General features: G+C 41.9%; 1 protein-coding gene across 4 annotated transcripts in view; it reads left to right on the top strand.

Moving 5' to 3' along the window:
* The first annotated feature begins 4346 nt into the window (after positions 1 to 4346).
* Positions 4347 to 23335, top strand: part of Vps13D (vacuolar protein sorting 13D) — a 170932-nt gene continuing 151943 nt past the window's right edge. For 3 of the 4 annotated variants that reach the window (XM_075686119.1, XM_075686120.1, XM_075686116.1), the window contains exons 1-9: positions 4347 to 4465; positions 4908 to 5012; positions 5150 to 5227; positions 5345 to 5457; positions 7025 to 7102; positions 11554 to 11658; positions 13191 to 13307; positions 20360 to 20491; positions 21270 to 21464. In XM_075686119.1, coding sequence (XP_075542234.1) covers positions 4916 to 5012; positions 5150 to 5227; positions 5345 to 5457; positions 7025 to 7102; positions 11554 to 11658; positions 13191 to 13307; positions 20360 to 20491; positions 21270 to 21464 — 915 coding nt within the window. In that variant the 5' untranslated portion in view covers positions 4347 to 4465; positions 4908 to 4915. Of the gene's footprint in view, positions 4466 to 4526; positions 4756 to 4907; positions 5013 to 5149; positions 5228 to 5344; positions 5458 to 7024; positions 7103 to 11553; positions 11659 to 13190; positions 13308 to 20359; positions 20492 to 21269; positions 21465 to 23335 lie in introns of those variants that run through there. The other variant, XM_075686118.1, reaches the window with a different exon arrangement.

Below are 23335 nucleotides of genomic sequence, written 5' to 3'. Positions count from 1 at the left end.
TCTAATTGATGCCATTTACAGAACCGCGATATCTGTTCTTGTTGCAGAGCTATTAATCTATAAACTTTGCAAGTCTATTTATTTTGAACATGCAAATTTAAGAAAATTCAGGCACAAAATAAAAATTCCGCTTCCAACAGTCACTGGAATTTAACATTGTCTCTCAAATGCAACAAATTTTATTAAAATCGGTCCAGGGGCTATCTCGGAAAAACGTTTTTCTGTTTTACATGTATTTCAGTAGGCCGCGTCGGAGTTGGGCCTGAGCTAAAGCTTCCTCTTAAATAATATCCAGGGTGCAGAACCATCGGAATATACTTTTCGAGTGGAGTAGACGCATAGCAATTCATTATATAATGAAAAATATCAAAGGGTGTAGCTTTGTATGACCTTGTATAGAAAGCTATCACTCGATTATGGTGTAGAACTCTCAATGCTACAGTAGTAGTAGTAGTAGTAGCAGCAGTAATGTCTCATGTGGCAGTGTTAATGTTACCACTTTGTGGGACTAGCCAAGAATTGTATAGCATAACTCAATTGGGAGTTTAGATGTAAAAGAAATAAAAAACGAGTTTAAGTATTTATCAAAGAAAAATATATATTTGGAAAGTATAGAATAAAGAAATATGAATGTGTAAATGAAAGAAGAATAAAAAAACAGTCATATTGGATTAATACAGCACAAAAAAATACAATACAGTCTGAATTTGGCATTGAAATTGATTTTGGCAGCAGGATTCTTCTTTCCCATGTTACAAAAACTAAAATTTGTGTTCAGAATAAAATTCAACATTGTCTTGTTACCTGCAATTGCTGCTATGAATGGATTATTTGCATTCCTTATTCAGTAAATTGATGATCTCACTGTAGTGAAGAACTGACAGCAAACACTGATGGAATCCATTAGTAACTTTTTCTATTTTTCCAATTTTAAATGTAGGTTGTTTCGGTTGTTGAGTTAGGTGTTGCAATGCGCACATATACGTGAGCTTGGAATTCACTTTAATAAAGTTCACAGCGAATGGCCCGCAGTACCCCGCAGCTGCGGAGCACCTGACCAAGGTGCCGGTCAGACCTGCAACGCAGCAGAGGGTGCCAAGGATCTCTGGACCCGGACAGGCCACCACTGGAACCTGGCAATGTTGAACACACGAACCCTCCGGAGTGAAGCTAGCTTAGCAGGACTGTTTGAGGAACTGTCGGGCATTGTTTGGGATATTATTAGCCTTAGTGAGGTTGGAACTGGTGAGGCTTATACAATGCTGACAGATGGTGACGTCCTCTGCTACAGAGCACTCCTAGATAGGCAACATGGAGTAGGATTCCTAATCCATAAGGCTATAGCAGGCAACATTGATGAATTCTACAGCATTAATGAGAGGGTAGCAGTAGTTGTAATAAAACTAAATAAGAAGTATAGATTAAAGATAGTTCAAGCCTACGTTCCAACATTCAGACACGATGATGATGAAGTAGATAAGCTTTGTGAAGATGCTGAATTAGCGATGAGAAAAGTGCAAACTCGGTATACTGTAGTAATGGGCGACTTCAATGCAAAAGTGGGGGGAAAGCAGGCTGGGGAACAAGCAATTGGCAACTACAGCGTTGATTCTAGGAATTGTAGAGGAGAGATGTTGATAGAATTTGCAGAAAGAAATAAGCTTCGAATAATGAATACCTTTTTCAGGAAGCGTAGCAACCAAAAGTGGACCTGGAAAAGCCCTAATGGTGAAACGAGAACTGAAATTGATTTCACACTTTCTGCCGATCCCAGCATAGTGCAGGATGTAGAAGTGATAGGTAGGGTAAAGTGCAGCAATCATAGATTAGTGAGGGCTAGGATTCACCTCAGTTTGAAGAGAGAAAGAGTAAAATTCGTCAAGAAAAAACAGGCCAACCTAGAGGCAGCAAGGGTAAAAGCAGACAAATTCGGGCGGATACTTGCCAACAAATATGCAGCCTTAGAACAGAGAGATGAAGATGGCATAGAGCTAATGAATGAAACCGTAACTAGACTTGTTTCAGAAGCAGCAACTGAAATGGGAGGTAAGGCACCAAGGCAACCAGTAGGTAAGCTCTCCCAAGTAACAAAGGACTTAATAAAGAAATGAAAGTGTCCAACTGAAGAGATCAGATAGAATTCGCGGAACTGTTGGAACTGATCAGCAAGGAGAAAGCAAGGGATATTCGAAATTGTAACATTAGAAAGACTGAGGAAGCAGTAAAACATGGATGCAGCGTGAAATCAGTGAGAAGAAAACTTGGCATAGGATAAGCCAAGACGTATGCACTGAAAGATAAGCAGGGTAATATCGTCGGCAATTTCAAGGATATAGTAAAAGCAGCGGAAGAAGTCTATGCTGACCTGTAGATTACCCAGAGCAGCCACACCACATCCATTCGAGGTAGTAACGAACAGGTTAGAGAGGTAATGTGCTCACACAACATCCCGGAGGCCTGCTCTACCCTCTTTACCAGGTGACAAACCACCTTTTCACTCGCTGGTTCGAGGTTGCCGTTGGAAATGTATAACTAGTGATGAACTTGGAAGGGCCTTGCAAGACGTGAACCGGGGAAAAGCGGCAGGCGAAGATTGAATAACAGTCGACTTAATCAAAGATGGAGAAGATATGCTTGAAAAGCTTGCGGCCCTTTATATGAAATGTGTCGCGACTTCAAGGGTTCCAGAGAACTGGAAAAATGCGAACATTATACTAATCCGCAAAAATGTAGACGTTAAAGACTTGAAAACTTATAGCCCCATTATCTTACTTTCAGTATTGTATAAAGTATTCGCCAATATAATTTCCAATAGAATAAGGGCAATGCTTGACTTCACTCAACCAAGAGAACAGGCTGGCTTCAGGTAAGGATACTCTCCAATGGGTCACATCCATGTCATCAATCAGGTAATCGAGAAAGCTGCAGAGTACAATCAACCTCTCTATATGGCTTTCATATTTATGAAAAAGCATTTAATTCAGTAGAGATACTAGCAGTCATAGAGGCATTATGTAATCAAAGAGTACAGGAGACATGTGAATATCTTAGAAAATGTCTACAATGATTCTACAGCTACCTTGATTCATCACAAGTGCAAAGATACCTTTAAAGAAAGGGATCAGGCAAGAAGACACAATTTCTTCAATGCTATTCCCTGCATGCTTGGAAGAAATATTCAACCTATTAAACTAGGAAGGCTTAGGAGTGAAAATCAATGGCGAATATCATGGCAACTTTCGGGTTGCAGATGACATTCTCATGTTCTGCAACACTGGGGACAAATTGCAACAAATAATTGAGGACTTTAACAGAGGAAGCGTAAGAGTGGAGTTGATTCATATGCCGGAGACAAAAACAATGCTCAATAACCTGGCAATGGAACAAGAGTTCAGGATCGCCAGACAGCCTCCAGAATCTGTGAAGGAGTATGTTTACCTAGGTTAATTACTGACGGGACCCTGGTCATGAGAAGGAAATTTACAGAAGAATAAAAATGCTTTCATTATCATTGAAAAGGAAGGTGTACAATCAATGCATTCTACCGGTGCTAACATATGGGGCAGAAGCTTGGAGGTTGACAAAGAAGCTTGAGAACAAGTTAAGGACCACACAAAGAGCAATGGAACGAAGAATGTTAGGCGCAACTTTAAGAGACGGAAAGAGAGAAGTGTGGATCAGGGAGCAAACGGGGATAGCTGGTATTCTCATTGACATTAAGAGAAAAAAATGGAGTTGGGCAGACCATGTAATGCGTAGGTTAGGTAACCGGTGGACCATTAGAGTTACAGAACGGGTGCCAAGAGTAGGGAAGCGCAGCCAAGGACGGCAGAAAACTAGGCAGGGAGATGAAATTAGGAAATTCGCATGCGCAAGTTGGAATCAGTTGGTGCAGGACAGGGGTAATTGGAGATCGCAGTGGACATAAAATAGGACGATGATGATGATGATGACTTTAACGACGTTAGTGACTCGGATGTCATGAGGTCCACGTTCGCAGTTGGACGATTGTGGTGTCACGAGCCTGAGTAATTCATAGAGAAGCATACCTACGTATGTGCTTCTCTATGATAGAATCGCATCTGGATTCGTCCAAAAAGCGTCATGCGGCGAGCAGACATTAAAAGGCACATGCCCCATCGTCTAATGAATGTGTGACTGCTTTTATTTTTCCACTAGGTGGTAAGAACACGTTCAGAAATTGCGGCATGCCTTTTAATGTTTAAGTTATGCGAGGACGCGGTTACCTGGTGTTCACGACCATTTGAATTTTCCCGCGCAATATCAGTTTCGTTTTCAGCAGCCCACGTTGCCCACGTTTTATGAGTAGATGTCGCCTCTGTCGATTTGTTATCATTTCGAAGGAGTTAGAGAAAAGTTGCGTTCTTCGCTGGGTGCATTGCTTGGAGTGCTCATGCTTTCTTGTAGTTAGTAAATATGCGAAGAGCGAACGCAGGATCTTGAGGTAAATAATGGATATTCCAGGTCGCTACTCGGCCACCATTGGCCTCTGCGTGACGATCGTAATGAATGAAAGAAACAGGAAAGTCATCACCTTGCCGTGTTGCTCTCACATGGCTTTACGGGACCAAGGAAAATGTGTGCTTGTGTCCTTGCAATATCGGGCTGAGGCGAAGCGTCTAAATTTTACATGAGATTAGTCGAGCTGCTGTGGTGCCGCGTACAGTGCGATTCGTTTCATTTGCGAATAGCGGGTGAGAAATCGTGAACCTAAATTGCGTGTTACTCGGAAAGGTGTGTCACTTGCGATCGGTCGGTCTACACATGCTCCCGCTTGCCATGCGTGCTGGCGGTCACTCAGCGTTGCAGCACCGCCAAGCTGATTATAACGCTTTGTGAAGTGTTTTGTGAGTCACCGTGTTTTCTGCTGTTCTTCCTCCACGCAGCCGCGAGCATGTTGGAAGGTCTAGCGGCATGGGTCCTCAACACCTATGTTGGAGGTTATGTCGAGAACCTCAACACGCACCAATTGTCAATTGGGTTGCTTAGAGGTGAGCTGCCGAAACCTCTCTCGGTCGTACTACATAATTCATTTTTATTTTAAACCGTTCGCCGGATGACGTTTCCGGCTTGTGTGCTTCTGTCACAAATCTCGTTTCGATATTATATTTCGCACATCGCTTTGCAGGCCAAGTTGAATTGGAAAACCTTCCACTCAAGAAAGATGCATTTCGACATCTGCTGCTGCCGCTGGAAATTAAAGCGGGTAAATATTAGCATTATGTTTGAGTTGTTGTTTATCAAACCGTACTTACTAGAGGTTTCTCAAGAATTTTGGCATGTCAAATGTTGCAATCGCCGCTTCTTCGTCTCTCGGAAACAGGTTTTATCGGAAAACTGAGCCTGAAAATCCCAGTGACCAGGCTGCGCAGTGAACCGTGGCTGATCACCATTGAGCAACTGTACATAGTGATTGGACCAGTCTCTCTTGACGATGTAAGTTTTGTGTGCTAGTATTCCACCTTTTGCATTACTGCAGAGGATATGCATTGCTTGCTGGGAAAGTCTAACTTGTCTGTGGCTGTATATGTCAGTTGCTTGAGCACTACATCGACAAAATACAGCACAGGATTTCGTTTGTTCGTATTTTAATTTCTAAATGAGCAAAATGTACAGAGCATACAGAGCACTTTTATTATGCATTGATCAGTGAATTATACATACTGTGGTTTTTGTGTGTGGGGAACGTGCTTGGTTCAAGCATTTCGTAAATGCGGCTGGCTACATGTGCCCATTGCTGTGTAGTTATTGCATAATCCCAAATGCTTTTTCGGATTGCGAAAAGTTGATCAAGGCACATTTTGCTATCGGCAGAATGTAAAAATGCGTGGGTACTGGGAGTTTCATAAGCATTGCCTCTTTCCACACTGAAACAAGTGATGAAAAGTGCATAAAATTTTCCAGAGATTTCGGAAACATGCCATCATGATTAGTGCATATTTTCCATTGGCTATATTGGCGCAAATCCCAGTTATGACTGCACTCGTCAGCAGTAGAGAAAGGGTTAAATAGCTCCACATGATCGTAATCTTCAGCGCATTGCTGCAATGTTTCTGTAATGCAAGTGTAGATTTCGACGTATTGGTCATTATCAATCATCTAAATGTCAATCATGCAATTATAGGCACAGCATTCATTCATTGCAGCAAGCTTGTTTGAAAAGTTCCTCTTTGTGCTACGCAGTATAGGATGTGGTTGCAGTACATTCCTATGTGTGTTAGCAATAATTGTAAAAAATCTCCTTGTGTCTGCATGAGACATAAGAGGATTTAACAGGATGATGGAGAGGAATCAACATCTGCTGATGTGTATCCCACTTTTTTCTTTTTCTTTCTAACAAAAGTGTGAAAATATTCTATCTGTTATGCATGACAAGTAATACCATTTTAATTCTTTGTTATGTATTTTTGATGTCGTTTTTGTGTCATTAAATTTTGTCCAGTCTTGCGCACCATTCACCCGTTTTCATCATAACATTTATTCATTGCACTAACATGATAGTTTTCAACTAACTTATTGTAGCTTGCTTCCACCCTTGTCAGATGTATTGTAACAAGTATGGGATGCCACTATTATCTGACCTTTATAAGAATACAGTAGTGTAAGACAACCTTGAATTCCCATGCGCACCTGTAATCACTTAAAGATGTATGTGCCTCATGTAATGTAAGAATATATTCAGTAGATGATAGAATATTATGTAAATTCTATATCCAAATTTTAAAAAATCTTAATTCATTCAGTTGTCAAAAATCGGACAATTGATGTAGTGACAGAAAATAAACAAAAAATAATGTTCCGTCCGACCTTTCCTAGACTGACTTGAGATCTTTTTGACAGTTATGAGCATTAGTTTTCTATATTATGTAATGATGTGACCTTTTAATGGCAGCAGTGCTTGGTTGACCTGTTCTGTTTAAACATTTTACTTTGTGAGACATTGCCATGTTGAATTGTCAGAGATGCTCAGAGCTGGTATCATTTTTTGTGTGTATGTGTGCAGTATGATGAAGTGCGTGAAGATCAAGTGTTGCAAAATGCCAAAATTTCCAAACTGGATGCCATGGAAGCAAAGTGGAAGGTAGGCAGAAACTGCATGCATTCTTGTGCATTACTCTCCAACTTGTTAATTTTGCCTGTCACGTGTTGTTGCACTGCATTGCTTTCTTTATTTTTTTTAACATCCACCTAGTATCAATCAACCAATGAGTCAGGTCATATCTATATAATTTTGTACCTCCTGCCTGCAATCTGTACAGTGGCATTTATTGAAGAGGTAGCATAAGCTTTGTTGTTTATCTGTTAGTTTTTTTTCTACTTTGATAATCTGCAATAACAGCTCTGATTGCGCTTATCTTCGTCATGCGTGTGCGCTTCATAATCTGTCCTGTGCTATTGAGGGAATGAGGTGTCATGTACCTTTCATTGTGTTGTAATACATATATCTCTGGTGATGCTAATGGAAGCTTTATCTAGTACAGTGATTACTCCTCATCCCGATATTTGGGTCTGCTGTCATAAAAGCTTTAGAAGCTGGAGCTCTTTTATACTGCAGTAGCATATATGCTTTGATGCATTTTAAAGCTCTTGATGGAATTAAAAAAAAAAAACATACATACGCTCTAGCTTAATCACTGAAGTTTATAAATTTTCTCTGAACAGGACGTATTAAAAAAATCAAAGTAAAAAGAAATTACATTTTCATTGTTACCTTAACTTGGACTGCCTCTCATACTTTCGATACATTTTCATGCCATAAGCATTTTATATCAATAAATGACAACACAGTCGTAAAGGAGTTATGGGGGGTAGTGCCTACTAATTGTGGGGAAAAAAAACGAAGTAAAAAAACACACAAAATTATAGGTGGACACATTTCTGGGAGACCAAATAGATGTAATGGAGCTGTACCAGTTGGGTCATAAGATGTGGCTAAATTGGAGTGCGTATGACAATCAGAGGATTTGTGTCCTTGTTGATCTTTGTGGACGATGTGATAGTAAGGCATTGCTCATTGAAACACACCAAAAGGCAGTACGAATATGCAGGGAAAATCATAGCACGAGAAAGATGACTCACAAAGCGATAGGGTGGCCTCGCGTAGCATTCCTTGTTTTGTTTCGTGCATGTATCATCTTAAAGTTTGACTGGAGCTTTTGTCCTCAGTCCAGAATGAAAATGTGCTGAAGTTACTACAATGTCAACTTATCGAAGTATCATTCATTATGCGCACATCATTACCACTGTTCTGGCAGCTTTCCAATTCCTGGCACACGCTTGTCACGATGTTGGCACTATCGTGTCAGCTTCTTGTGCACCGTCAAATGTTTGTACATTGATGAACCACAGTCAGAAGAATTCATGTGCTATGAAGCTATGTGCTTCTTGTTTATACGTAGGGTAAATAAATAAAATGAAATTAAGAAAAGTGCGTATCAGGAGTAGTGCATCGCATCCGACTTAGTTGTGAGAAAGAGTAAAAAAAAATGCTACTGACATGATATTTCAAACTTTCGCTTTGCTCGGTTGCCTCGTATGCTGCTACTCGTAAGCGCCTGTGTGGCAGCATAGTGGACGGCCAAAAGAGCCATAGTGAGTGTCAAAACGTCACAATGTCCTTCTCCCACGTAACCACATACCATGTCGTGATGTCACGACACAGTAGAAACGAAAGCAAAACTTGCTGTTGCCAATATTTTAAATTATTTAAGGTGGTGCAAAGCATAACAGTATTTTTTCTGGGGCTTAGAGGTACTAGATCTGCATTATAAAAAAGAAAGTGAGGTGGAAATAATGTGTCGGTAGCCCTTTAAAGGGGCCCTGAACCGCTTTCTATTAAAGTCGAGAAATGCATTGGAAGTTAAAATAGACTATTTTAGAAATACCTTGTGGCAAAATGTACTTCGATGCGCTCATCAGAAGCGGAGTTATTGGTATTCAAAGGTAGCGTATAATCCCATTTGTGGTGCTCCCGCTCATTCTTCAATGCCTTACACTGCGAAGGCTACAACGAAGCGAGGCGTGCCCACAACGCTCCACCTGCTAAACATCACCGTGGCGCGCAGTTCAAATTTGATTTTGAATGTTCTCGTAGATGCCACACTTTCCTATTTTGGTGCCTACGACGTGCCAAACGCGGTTGTTTTCAGAAAGCCACCGTGCGTTCAGCAAATGGACTCGTCGCCCCACGGTGGCCGCGGTATCTATTCTAAATAACAGACTGCACCTACATGCAACTGTAGATTTTATGCACAGCAATGGCTTTGTGCATGACAGGGCTTGAGTGCGCGCTCACTCTCATATACATGGTCCGCACCGTGCTATGTGGTGTGTGGTCTGACCGTGCGGTGGTCTGACCTTAAGTTTCGCGTGGTTTGAGGCTAGTTGTGTGTTCAAAACTAGTCGAAATTAGTGAGACCTGACGGCTACGACACTGATAAGCAGAATGGCCAAAGTTCACTTCCTACCCAGGTGGCCATGGCCGAGCGTGAGCAGATGATAGTTGGCTCCTTCCGGAAGTACGCAATTTTATCAATATTCGAAAGCAGATTTTTGCGTACTTCAGCCTATTTATTAAGTTGCGTACACCAATATACACATTAACAGCAGAAAGAAGTGTATTGATCCAAATACCCTTTTTGATTGATGTCAGCTATTGGCCAGTAGCAGCCGCATATGGGAATGGGCTATGTGACAAAATATTGTGCCCGAAAAAAGCGAGGAGTGGGCTTATGTTGAAATGGGTGTTTGAGAAAAGGGTGACTTCATGCTCCGCTTGTGAGATCCACATGACGCGCATGACTGCGAAATTTGGTTGAGATGTTCACAGAAGCGCATGCTATCTGCAGACTGCATTTTTTCATAGAGCCCTAGGGGTGGTTCAGGAACCCTTTAAACAAACTAGTCAGTGCTTTAATGATCAGATGCCACAGCACATACTGAATGTCAAGAATGGTTTTGGCAGCCAAATTGCCAAACATTGCAAGGAATGCAGATGCTACTAGTACCATAAGCTCACTCTAACCAAATATTGGCAGAAGAAAAGATAAAACTAAGAGAGACAGTCAATAGAGGCCTATTACAAGCCTATTATCAAGTGAAGGAGTGACGCTTGTACCACCATGTGATCTGTGTTCCATCTGCACATAGGTAACATGTGCTTTATAATAGCTCATTTTGTGTGTGCATTTTGTTGTTTTTATAGCAAGCATGTTTGCTGTGGTTATGTGACTGTAAGCTGTACATAAAACTAAATGTTTTTCTGAATAAATCTCGGTTGATAGCTTGACACCTGGGCTGCAATATTGTTGTGATGCCTTTTGCATTGCCAATTCCTGTCGGTGCTTTTTGCGTTGTGAGTGGGAAAGCGATGCTCTGCCCTGTTACGTTTGGCACATTCGCCGAAGAGCGGAGGCCGGGGTCATTGTGGTATTGGCGTCAAACAACATTCCACCGAGTATGTGGACACTGTGTTGCTGAAAAAATTGGCTTTCATAGAAGATTCCACATCTCTATTCTTATCAAGCAACTTGCCAGTGACGTCATTGTGAAGCTGTCCTTGGAGGTAAGTCTTATCCAGGGCTTGGGCTAATTGCCAAAAAATGGGTGCATGCGTATTCAGCAAGTTGCCCAAGGTCGAGCCCATCCAATGCCAAGTGTTGTGTGTCATGCCAACCCATGAAGTCAGTCAAGAAGCGGTTGGGAATATTGGGACGCGGCATTCCCTATGGTGGCTTGTCTTGTTCACCTCTCCCTGTCATCGCATTGGCGATCAGTATGTTGTACTTGCTTCCTCCTTTCCATGAGCATCACAAAGGCAGTGTGGGTGCTTTGTGTTGACCTTCTCCTTGGTGACGAAGTTTTGGGAGCCTACATGACCACCGGATTGACCGGTTAGGACATGAGCTGTTTTTATAGCGAGTGACCTGGGGAAGACAAAGGGCTTTTAAGAGACATCCTCTGTGTATGTGGAGTGTGGACTTCCAACATCGTTTAGTGTGCTGCTCCACAATTATTTAGCATGCTCCAAGAACTATGTATCTGTGTGCTATGATGCAACTTGTGCTGGGCTCGCAAGTCCTGCAAGTACGAGTCTGTCTTTACCTGTAACCAAGTTTGCTCCACCTGTGTAAATAAACCCCCTGTTTTGTTACTCTGACCTCCTGACTTCGTACTCATCATGAAGACGTAACTCTCGTGAAAGTACGGATGACGGCCTATGCCAGCTTAGCCTCCATGTGACACCCCGCTAGTGTCGGCCAGCTACTTGTTTCTAGACACACCGGCGGCGTAGGCTAGAGTGCGACCCTCTAAGTGACGGCAGACTCCTGAGGTCATATTACCCAAACCCTACAGCCATGGGTGGAGTGTCAAGCGTGTCCACTCATGAATGAAAAAGCCACCAAAAGGCATTAGCATTGAAAAAGGCATTGCTTCAAAATAGCGACCTTGTCCTGTCATTTGTGTTCTTTTTCCACATCTGTTGTGCGCCATTAAATAGCCTAAAATATATTTCCCCTCCCTTTTTTACAGGCCAGTTACGAATCAAAGCAAGAACCTTCGTACTATGCGTACTCCTATGCAGCGTGGTTGACCTGTGGCACGTCTGTTATGACAAATATCATCAAGAACCTGCAGGTGAGCTGCTGCTAGGAATTGAAATGCTCAACTGTTCTTGAAGATGTCTCTTTTTATGCATTAGTTGTAGTGTTCAGTTTTGTATGATTAATTCTGCAAGCCATTTGCGTGTTATCACTAAATATTGTCCAGTGCACTTTGTGACTGCGTGCATTTATGCTGTTGTACGCACATATATACAACTGAACTGAATTCATTCAGTGCAGTTGTACTGTGAGGAGAGAGTAGCGGCATAAGCAGACCGAAAGCTTCAAGTGAGGTGAGGCGGGGTTCTCAGAGGCTGTGTGCACGGTTTACTGTAGTTGCTAGAGACAGTACCAGGTAGCGCATGTGCGGCGGTGAGAGGGAAACAAGAGGCTGGTAGCATGAAGTGTGTGTTGCGTGTAGTGTGTGCAGAGAGACAGCATGGGGACAGCGTGAGGGAAGAGTCACGGAGTGTGGTAATAAAGTGAATGTTTGCGACAAATGTGTTGGCCTGTCGTCATTTGTAATAGTGCATACGAATCAATACCTAGAGTTTCTATATTTGCTGTTGAAATTTAAGAAGAAATGGCCTATGTGTTTCTTTTATTGTGCAATAACTGTTTGATGTTTGCATGCTGTCATTGTTCAAAAACTGTGCTGTTACTTGCTCATAGCATTGATAAATTCCACACTGAATTTTTGAAGTAGTGAGTATGAAGTGAACACTTTGTTTTAGACAAATTGCCATACAGTTGAGTCCACTTATAACAATACTGTTGTTAGCAGTATATCAGATGTAACAATGAGCAGGCAAGGCACTGTAAACTTGTGCATGTGCTGTGGTATAATAAACCGCCTACTACAATGTTCTCATGGTGCTCTATTGGTTGTAACAATTAAATCTGCCTACTTGATGCGAAAAGGAAAGGCTTCCCATTGCGGGAAGCTTATTGCTAGTATATTTGTTCCTTAAGAAAAAGTGTGTTTTTGAAAATTCCACAAGTTGCCAGAAAGAGTTGCATGCAGTACACTATTGTGTGCACCCATCACCACATCAAATTATGTTGTATTCACACCATCTATACAAAATTTGCGTAAAGTTTTTTCTGTTTTAGCTGATAGTCCATTATAGCCGGACCTGTTAAAAACTGAATTTGTTGCATTGATAATATAGGTGGACAAAACTAAGTCGTAATCCGAAAGTATGTTGTATGCGGATCAGTTGAAATGGGCGTGGACTGAAGTTGTCATAGCTATTGTGTCAATGAAAACAAAATTTAGTTGTGTGGCAGATTCCTTTAAAATAATTATATTCAAGCACACTTTATAAGTAGGTATGCACTGTGTGGCAGCTACTTGCAAACTGCTGTTGCCTGATTGCCTGAGGTGATAGTTATAGTTGCCAAGAAAAACTAATGTTGTTTGTTCTTGTGTTCTACACTTTCTTTTTACTTATTTGCTAAAGAACTGATCTTATGCCTTCTTTAGGTTGACCGTGTGTCTTTTGTTGAACAGTACAATTGTTGCTTTGACCCTGAAAAGATTTATTTTTTCTTTCATATCTTTAGTTTAAAATCAAAGACATCCACATAAGGTATGAAGATGGTTGTACAGATCCTCAAAACCCATTTGCCTGTGGCATCACCATTCAAACTCTGTCATCACAAGCAGCTGCGGCAGATGAGGTCAGTGCGATTACTGTATCTGCTAATGCTCTTGAAAACAGCCTCCAAAACTTGCATATTTCAGGTCAGCGTCTTTCCTGTCTTGTGAACCCATTTCTGTAGGGTATTTATCTGCAGTGCCAGAATGACCTTTTTTATTGCTTTAGGGCCCCAGTCATGTCTGGACATTTAGCATGACCAATTACAGTGCATAAAAAATGTCATGAATTTCGAAGTATATTTTGGACAGCCTAAAAAAGGAGTTGCCGAGGGGCTTGACATGAAAGCAAAGGAGTGCTTGGTAAATAGCTGTGCTAATACACGTAAGGGCGAAAAAATACGAGGTGTGTTCAAAAAGAAACCAAACTTTTGAAATAACACGCCAACCGGCAGAGGGAGCGCGCTGCCGCTACTGAATGCATGTAGCGGCAGGTTTAGACAACAAACTGCCATTTGCCACGTTTCACTCTGAGCGTTAGTTAGCAAGCTACAGCCGCTGAAGTGAGCACATGAACAAGCTGTTCTTCGGATTGGTGCCAAAGTGACGGTGAAGGAATCGGAAGAACAGCATGTGTGTGTGAAGTTCTGCTACAAACTTGGGAAAACATTCACAGCGACATTTCAGTTGCTTAGCCAAGCATACGGGGAGGACTGTATGAGTCGCACACAGTGCTATGATTGGTTCAAGCGTTTTGAATATGGAAGAATGTCGGTTGGTGACGATCCCAAACCTGGACGACCTTTCACATCCACAGATAATGACCACGTCGAGAGAGTTCGAACTGCGATTTGTGGAAATCGTCGTTTGACTGTTCGAGAAGTCGCTGACGAAGTGGGTATCAGCGTAGGATCATTTCATGAAATTTTAACTGACAAACTTGGGATGCATTGTGTCAGTGCAAAATTCGTGCCGCGTTTGTTGACTGACGAACAGAAGCAGACCCAAGTTGAAATCAGCCAGGAACTGCTCGCTGCTGCCAATGACGATGAAAACTTTCTTAAGAACATCATAACAGGGTGATGAGACATGAGTTTATGGCTATGATGTTGAAACGAAAGTGCAGTCATCGCAATGGGTGGCCAAAGGTTCTCCCCGTCCAAAAAAAGCACGCATGAGTCGGTCAAAAATGAAGGTGATGTTGTTGTGTTTTTTGACTGCAAAGGTATCGTCCATCAGGAATTTGTGCCACATGATCAGATGGTAAACAAAGAAATTTACCAGGGAATCCTAGCACGTTTGAGAGATTCTGTGCGCAGTAAGAGGCCTGAATTGTGGAAAAATCGGGCTTGGATGTTGCATCATGACAATGCCCTGGCTCACGCGTCGCTCCTTGTCCGCAGGTACTTAGTGAAACACCACACTCCTGTTGTGCCCCACTCACCATATTCTCCGGACGTAGCCCCAGCAGGCTTTTTTCTATTCCTCAAGCTGAAAACCACCTTGAAATGACATCATTTCAAAACGTAGAGGAGACCCAGGACAATGCGAGAAGAGACCTGTGCACCATTCCAGAAAGTGTGTTCCAGGAGGCTTTCCAAAAATAAAAGATGGGAAGAGTGCATTGCCAGTAGAGGGGACTACTTTGAAGAGGACAGCACGTAAAATGCTGTACCATAAGCAGTAATGGTGTTATAGCAAAAGTTCGGTTTCTTTTTGAACACCCCTCGTATGGTTCACAACGTAAGTGTCCTCAACTGTGTTAGTGGTGCTGTTTGCCAAATATGAGCATCCACCAACTTGCCTGAGTTTTCCTACTATTGCAAATGAATGCCTGACAAAGTGTAAAGCCCTTTTGATACAAGATGACACAGCGATCAGAGGATGGTAACAAAAAGGAAAGAAATAACTTACGTTGCACAATTGGTGCTAAAGTACTTGTATGAAAAAAAAAAACACAAGTTACTAAAGAGCGTTACAGTTTATTGCAAACTTTTTAACACACATGCAATAAGAAGACATTGAGAATTAACTGAAACAAGCGATCAAATTAAATGCAGTCAAACAAGAGGGAAAGTTTTGCAAGCATTTGCTCATAGTGAACATTATATTTAAGCTGAGCATTCACTGGGAGATGACAAATATGTAGTCATATGTTTAAAGAATAGACTAGTGCATTTTTTTTTTTTTCAACCAGGCATGCAATTATAGGGTTGTGATAAGGTGAGTGACTTGGTGGTTTAGTTTCTGAGTGCCATAATTTGTCCATATTGATTGCGTTTACTGGATACTACTGCTTAATAGGTCCTGCTGACCCTGTAGAATCACACAAAAGCTCATGCAATCTCTTTTTTCTGGTAATGCCAACCTTCTCAGTCACCACTGGTGATGAAAGCATTGGTGCCTCGTCATATTTGACGTCATAGCCTGACCACTCATCCACTGCTTTGTGAGAAGTGGTGATCCAGTGAGGTTGGTGGCAGCAGGGTGTCGAATTGAACCATAGCTTGACCGAAAACTGGAGCTGAGCCAGAATCAGATATTTATTCCACCATCTTAGTACCAAATCTTTACCCCTAATTTCCCAGAAAAGCCGCTCTGAACCGCTGCAACCACAGGTTCAACCCAAGGTAGTTGCTTAAATTTCATTTCTGAACTGTGGACCACTCTCTTGAACTGCAATATTCAAACATTAGTAACTTTGTTCGAATAAAAATTATGCAACATATGTTTTCATCATATTAATCCGCAGTCCTCGGAGAGCAATTTGGGTGACTGAATTACATTGAGAGAGGGGTTCTTTTTATATACAATTTTTAATAAAGTAAAATTTTTCTAATTTTGATGTCAGTAAAAAAATATATTACTTGAAAATCTAGTAGAAGAATAAGAATGCATAAGTTCGATATCCACATAAAGGCCTATCTGTGCTGTAAATTTCAACTAGCTGCGATGTACAGAGAAGTAGGAACAGAGTCCCAAAAATAAGCATGCCTGAAAATTAAATTAAAAATAATTAAAAAAAAATTGGTTACCTTGTACACAAATGCAGAAAATGCTGTGAGCTACTTTCCCTTTACTTCTATTTGCACTGGAAATAAATACAATAGATCCTCATTGATACGTTTCCGTTACGTACGCTTTTCCGGCACCAACTTTCGCATTAGAGAATACAAAAAATGACCCAATAGAGTTAAACAAATTTTTTACTGGTTCATACATTCCCGGAAAGCATGATTTTTCGGCACCGACGTTGAGTACGTCACCAAATTGCGATCGTATGGTACGTTTTCCAGTCGCTAGATCCCATGGAAACAGGAAAATGTACGAGGCACGCGCAATCAAGAACAGTATATAGCTGCCCACCGCGGCAGCTTCACCGCAATACTCGCCCGCCTGTCTCATGTGAAAATGTTGGCGCTCATCAGTTTCTCATTTCGGTACCTGTAAATCTTCTGTGGGGTCGTCGCATGTGGCATTCACAGGCATCACCACCAATCCTATTGCGATAAGCATCTTTGCCTGTCTTGTCTCACAACCCGTGGTGCTGTCGCAAGCGTAGAGCACGCTTTTAATAGGCGATAACCAAAATGCACCGCCGTTCCTTGCTGTAGACTGTGATTGTACACGTTTTCCGGCCGCTAGACCCCACATGCACATGAAAAGGCGCGAGGTGTGCGCGATCCAAAACAGTATATAGCCGGACATCTCATGTGAAAATGACGGCGTGAATAGTTTCTTATTCTGGTACCCTGCCCAGGTCGTCGCATGCTGCATTCACAGCTATCGCCGCCAAACCTATTGCGATAAGCATCGTCACCTATCTATTTTACAGCACATGCTGCATAGTGCCACTGGTAGTGTACTGCACGCTTTCAGTCGGCGATAATCCAAACGCTCCGTTGTTCCCTGCTGCAGGTGGTGTGATGTGGGCATCTCATTTTGCTTGCGTGGCATCCAGTGTTGTCCATGCGCTCAATTTTGCTTCGGCTTCCTGTCGTCCTCCTAAAACACCATGCAATAGGAAAACAACAAAACACGTCTCGGGCCGCCGGAGCACCACCAGCTCGACATGCGTCGTCTCGTGCTTCGCATTACATAGATGTCTACAATAATTGAGCCCGTCAAATATTTTAGTTACTTGGGATTGTACGTTTTCCTGGTTAGTACGCATTTTCTAGTGTTTTTTTTCCAAAACGTATGAATGAGGTTCTACTGTATATTATAACGAGGTAAGAAAAAGAGGTTGAGGAAGAGGGCGATGATGGTCCCTGGGGTGAGCGGCAGCATTTCTACAGCTATCTTCCTGATCGATATCTCTGCCCAGCCTTCATCTGTAAATAAACACACAATCATCCTTAACAGTTTTGTTGGAGGTGCGAGGTAGGCAAACATTCATAACAATATTTGCTGTATTATACTTGTGTGGCATAAAATATTGTCGCATACTTAGGAAAAAGCACATTTCGTAAAATTGTTGCCGTCGGCCGACGACCTTTGAGGATTTTTTTCTCGTTTACTTACAGCTTTTTTTAAAATCAAGTAGCAGTTTAGCACTATTGTCACATGTACGTTATGCGCAAAGTTATCAGAAAATAAAAAAGAAATATGTCAAATTTGCCACTTGTTTCGATCTCTTGTGGAATTAACCAAAAGTAAATGTGCTGCTCATTTCACTTGGTGCGAGAATAGCCGCGCGAAGCTATCTAGTACACTATAGCACTCGACCGTAAGCTGAGGGATAGCCTCTGAGTTTGATGCATCCTAGGTACCAAAATCTGAAGTGGTGGCATCTATGCGAACATCTAAAATTGAATTTGAACTGTGCACCATGGTGACGTTCAGTGGGCAGAGTGTTGTGGGCACCACCCTGCAGTGCGAGGCATTGAAGAAGGACCTGGAGCACCCTGAAGGGGATCACAGGCGATTGCGTTGGCAGGGCGCACATCAGCTAAGTGATAGATGTTGCACTTCGGACTCATGTTGAAAGAATTTCCTAACATAATGAGCTTCGACCATGGTGGCGACACACCTCGAGAGTGTGCAACTCGGGAAGCCGACGACCTGTTCGTCAGGTGTAGGCACTTGGACCTTGAGTCACATTACCCACGTAGGCACGTCAGAGCATGCCGTTGTCCTCAGCGAGCTGCAAGAGTTCATAGAGTGCACTCTTTGTGGCACATTGCGGCAGCTGTAGTATCTACGCTGCAGATGCAGCTACAAATGCAACTGTAGTTGCTTACTATGTGCACGACAGGGTCGGAATGCATGCTTTCACTCATGTGCTCCAGTCTGACTGTGCTGTGTGGTGCAGACCAGTTTTGTCCTGCACTAGCTTGACCACATAGTAGCCACATACAAGGTAGTAGCCACATACAAATTGCACACTTTGCGCAATAGCTTAACACAAAGCGAAGCCTGCCAAGGCACCTAGCCAGGAGTGGCAAGGTGTGAGCGCGTGCTGACAAGCGTGTCTATTCTGACTTTACATTTCACGGGGTTCGAGGCTAGTTGAGTTTTCAAAACTAATAGAAATTAGCGAGGGTCGACGACTATGAGACTGATAATCAGTGTGACCAACGTTTCATTCCTACATGTGTGGGCGTGTCTGAGCATTGGCGGACGATAGTTGGCAATGGTATGGTAGTTGTACTTCCGAAAGTGTACAATTCGTATCAAAATTTGAAATGCACGTTTACACTTCAGCCTATTTACTAAACTGCATCAATAAATACACACAGTAACGTAACAGTGGAAGAAGTGCACTGATCCAAACATCCTTCTGGATTTATGTCGGCTGTTATCCAATAGCAGCCACATATGGAAATCTGATATATGTGACATAATATGGCAGCCCGAAATGAGTGAAGAGAAGGCTTCTGTCGAACAGAGAGTGTTTGACAAAAAGGTGACCTTGCACTCCACTTGCGAGCGCCACGTGCCGTGCACGACTTCAAAATTTGGCTGAGATGTTCACAGCAGTGTATTCTATCTGTAGACTGTTTTTTCGTCAAGCCAGAGGAGTGGTTCAGAACCCTTTTAAGAGATGCCAGAAATGTATGTGTCAGAGATCTCCTCTCGTACTATACTACTTGTAAATATGTCACACGATATGTACTATTTCTTTTGAAGGTGTCTGCACTGCAAATTTATTTGTTTGTTTTTGAGTCAGTGTTAGGAACTGTAAATAAGTTCTTCTTTACACAAATAATTTTTGTTAACTCTTTACTCTTTTGCCACTGTATACACCTTAGTTAAATATTTGTTCATTGCTTTCACTGCATTATTTATTTGTCCCCTCTAGATATTTCAGCTATAGATTGGTGAATTTATCAATAAAAGCATGAAGTGTTCGTTAAGTTGGGGTTAATTACAACTGCTCACTTTTGCAAAATGACTTCACGCATTGTCTTAGACTTAGGCACCTTCTTTTAGTTTTACTGAAATTAATGCATTAAACATGGGTAGTTAAGCATTCGGTGAAGTAGTTCACTTAATTTCTATGTTATGGTCAATGAGCAAACAACTAAGAATCTGATAAGAAAATTTGGGGGAAAGGGGGAGAGATAAACCGTAATAACATATTGGATAGGCCCACATGACGCCGCGAAATCGACTTGTGTGTAAATTCGGACATGCTTAACTACAACTGTGCGTGGTGCCTCATTCCCGCGGTATTTTTTCCAAGTTAATTTTCTTGTGAAAAAATAAAAAGAAAGCGATTAAAACAACAGTGGTCCTCAGTTGTTTTACTCGATACTCTAGCAAACCTGTTTCTCCCAAAGAAACTGAATGCACACGAACTTCTTTCTTTTTACTTTTGGAATCTATTTGAACATGTGTGAACCTGTTCAGAAATCTCTGGACCACTTTCCACTGTTATATTTTTTGCTCTGTCTTATAGTGCTACATTCTATAGCTTCTCTCTCACTTTTTTTAAAAATATTAGTCACAAAGTATATTATTATGCCTAGAATAGCAGTCTAATCATTGGTGCTTGAGAGATGAGAACATGTGTCTTTGTTAAAGAGGTTAGTTATCTGCTTATGGATCCAATTCTTTTGGTGTCACTGTTTTCTTTTCCCTAACAATCAGTGACATTTTCACACTTTTCTTACTCTTTAAATTGTTATAGGCTGCTGCACAGGAGTCTGCATCTGGGGCTGCAGATGATGTTGCCCACCAGTCAGTACAGCTCAGTGGTTTCGCAGTCTACTGGGACAGTGACGTGACCCTTCTTGGAAGCCTGGACATCCCTGCAGTAGCTGTACGTTGAATTTCCCATTCTCCCGCACGTGTGGAGTATGAATGCAGTGTGGGCGGCTCACTGCTACGAGGCAACATGGAGTCATGCATCTAGCACTTGGGCAGTGCCTGATGTGGCTTTGTGCATTAAATGCTGTGTGCATACGGGCTGACCATGCTTAGGGGAGGCACCTTATTTGTATTCTAGCAGAGACAGCAGCCTAAATGTTTTTATTGACTCTTTCTCATTTCAGTAACCTGTAGCCAAGTTAGGTTTATTTTAAAAGAAAGGTGCCACTGTAGATGTCATTCTTGCATTTTTCTTTCTCTCGAACAAGTGGGGCACTTGCATTTTTTTATCCTTTTATCACCAACATTCTTTCTGTCTGTTGACTACTTTTGTGACTCATATTGCAAAGTCTGATCAGTTGTATGTTGTTATAGAATACTCTGCTGCTGTTGTTTTATTAAAAACAATGCACACACTCAGCTTACTAACATCAAATGCAGTTTAAAAAGAAAAGTACTCTGTGGTAACCTTGGCTGGTGCTAGCCTACCTTGAAAGTATGGGCACCCTTACACTTGAGACCTAGTTAAGGTACGTGCTTGCTCTGGTTGTAGTTGTTGTCAGTGACATCTTTTTGGAAGGGACAGCACATAAGCGCCTGTGCATCGGCGTTGAATGAGAACTGCATTAAATCCGTTGTGCCTGCTATTTGTCAGCAGAAAAAACTTGTGGTACCTTATTTGCCCGTGGGCTGTGAAAGTGCCAATGTTTTCACGGTGGTACGCATTGCAGGAAGCCATGAAGAAGCAGCAAACGCATGCGCTGAGCACTGCACGGACTGTGAGGCCCCACTCGTACCTGCTGGCCACCACCAGCTTCCAGGCACAGATCTCGCGGAATTGCTCACCACAGCCACTTAGGGTCCGGTCAAAGCCACGACTTACGTGCAACCTGCAGCTGGACAAGTTTAGCATCACCCTAAATGAGGTGCGTGCTTACATATGTAGAGGGTGCTGCTTTCACTGTTAGGATTTATGAGATCCTTAAATGCTTTGAGAGGGGTACAAAACTAAAAAGGAGACAGTGCAAACAAAACAAACGTTAAGATCTGGATGACGTGCAGCGTAACGAATGGAAGTGAAGAAAAAAATACAGTTTGATGCAGCAATATGGAAGGACTAGCATAAAATGTTGCTTCTTGCACACTTGGTAAAATATTCTGGTTCTCGTTGGACTGCTGAAGTGGAGCATTGCCATATTTACTTGGAAGATAGGACAAACATGAATGTAGGTCGACTGCTGTATGTTGAACTTGCCCAGAAATAAAGAAATGATAATAATTAAAGTATAGGTTGACCCGTATTTTTTTAGAAAAACAAGAAACTTTAAGCATGGCACACCGTAAGCTCAGCTACTAAATCTCGCTAGTCGAGGCCATAAGTTGCATCCTCGTTGGATACTTTGCAGGTGTACTCGACAACCCAAATGTTGTTGTCCTCAGTGACATCGAGTATGTTGGATATGTAGCGTTTCCATAAGCCAGTCTGGATAATTTCCAGACTGGCTTTACGGTGGGTGCAAAGGAGGAACTTTATTATTAACTCAGTAGTCTTGCTAGCTCTGTACCTGAGTACAGTAGACTTCTGTTAATTCGACTCTGGTTAATCCGATTTTTCGGTCAAGTCGATCTAGACCAAAGGTCCAGGCCAGCGGCCACACATTTCTATGGGCCCAAATTCCGTTATTTCAATCTCAAAATTGGCCTTTGCTACATAAATTGAAATTGACTGGTCAGCTTCGTTGCAATATAGCCGTGTTATGCGCTGAGTCATACGAAATATAGAAAGGGGTTGCTGTCACGCGACATAGTACGCATTTCTTAATTATACAGACGCGCATGTACTGTATACCGAGCACCGAGAAGCGTAAGTTTACTGGCAAACCTTCAGAGCTTTTGATAGATGCCCGCTCTTTCGTTGGCTTTAAACGTTCCCTCAACCCTCGGATTTTTTCATCTTACCCCCTTCTTTCTCGCTAGCTTTCCTAAAACACAGATGGTTTTTGTACGCTTCTTGGTGCATGGCGCATGCGCGCGTATATTGAGGAACGCGTACTAAGTCCCACGAACGGCCTTGTATATGAGATACTCATTTGGGTGAAACGAGGGCTCAAATCACTATCAGCAATGTCAGACACACTTCGGAATGGCTGCCAATATGCTTATTAGGCATCTGGGTGCTTGCACTGTGATCGGAGATGGCGCATGTGCTTGTGTAAATCAGGAACCCTGCCCTTAAGAGGAAGCTTTAGCTCGGGTGCTCCTATCTAAATACATGTAAAAGGAGAATTTGTTTTTCTTGGCAACCACTGCACCAAATTTGATGAGGTTTGTTGCATTTAAAAGAAAAACTTAAAGCCTAGTGACTGTTCATTTGGAATTTTCATTTTAGGTTGTCAATTTTTTATAAAAAAATAGCAATAATAAAAAATTTTCAGTAAACGATACTATGAAGTTTGCAACTCTATAACACAACAATGGAAAATAGTATCACAATTCTGTAAATTGCACCTAACAGTACATCTAAAGTGGACAAAGTTGGTGTGTTACACATGAATCCCAAAAAATTTACTAACATGGAAATACAGTTTTTGCAGAACCCTTATACACAACGTAACAAATTCATGTAAAATATAAATTGACTTATCGTTTACAGAACCGCGATATCTGTTCTTGATGCAGAGCTATTAGTTTGTAAACTTCGTGCTTCTAGTTTTCTTGAGCTTTCAAAATTTTGGGCACTCTTTTAACAAACTCAATCCCTAAATAGAAAATTTTGCTTCCAACAGTCACTAGAATT

The sequence above is a fragment of the Dermacentor variabilis genome, chromosome 3 (assembly GCF_050947875.1).
Source record: "Dermacentor variabilis isolate Ectoservices chromosome 3, ASM5094787v1, whole genome shotgun sequence".
Lineage (NCBI taxonomy): Eukaryota > Metazoa > Arthropoda > Arachnida > Ixodida > Ixodidae > Dermacentor > Dermacentor variabilis.
Note: the sequence above shows the minus strand (reverse complement) of the source record. Positions and strands in the feature narration are given on the sequence as shown.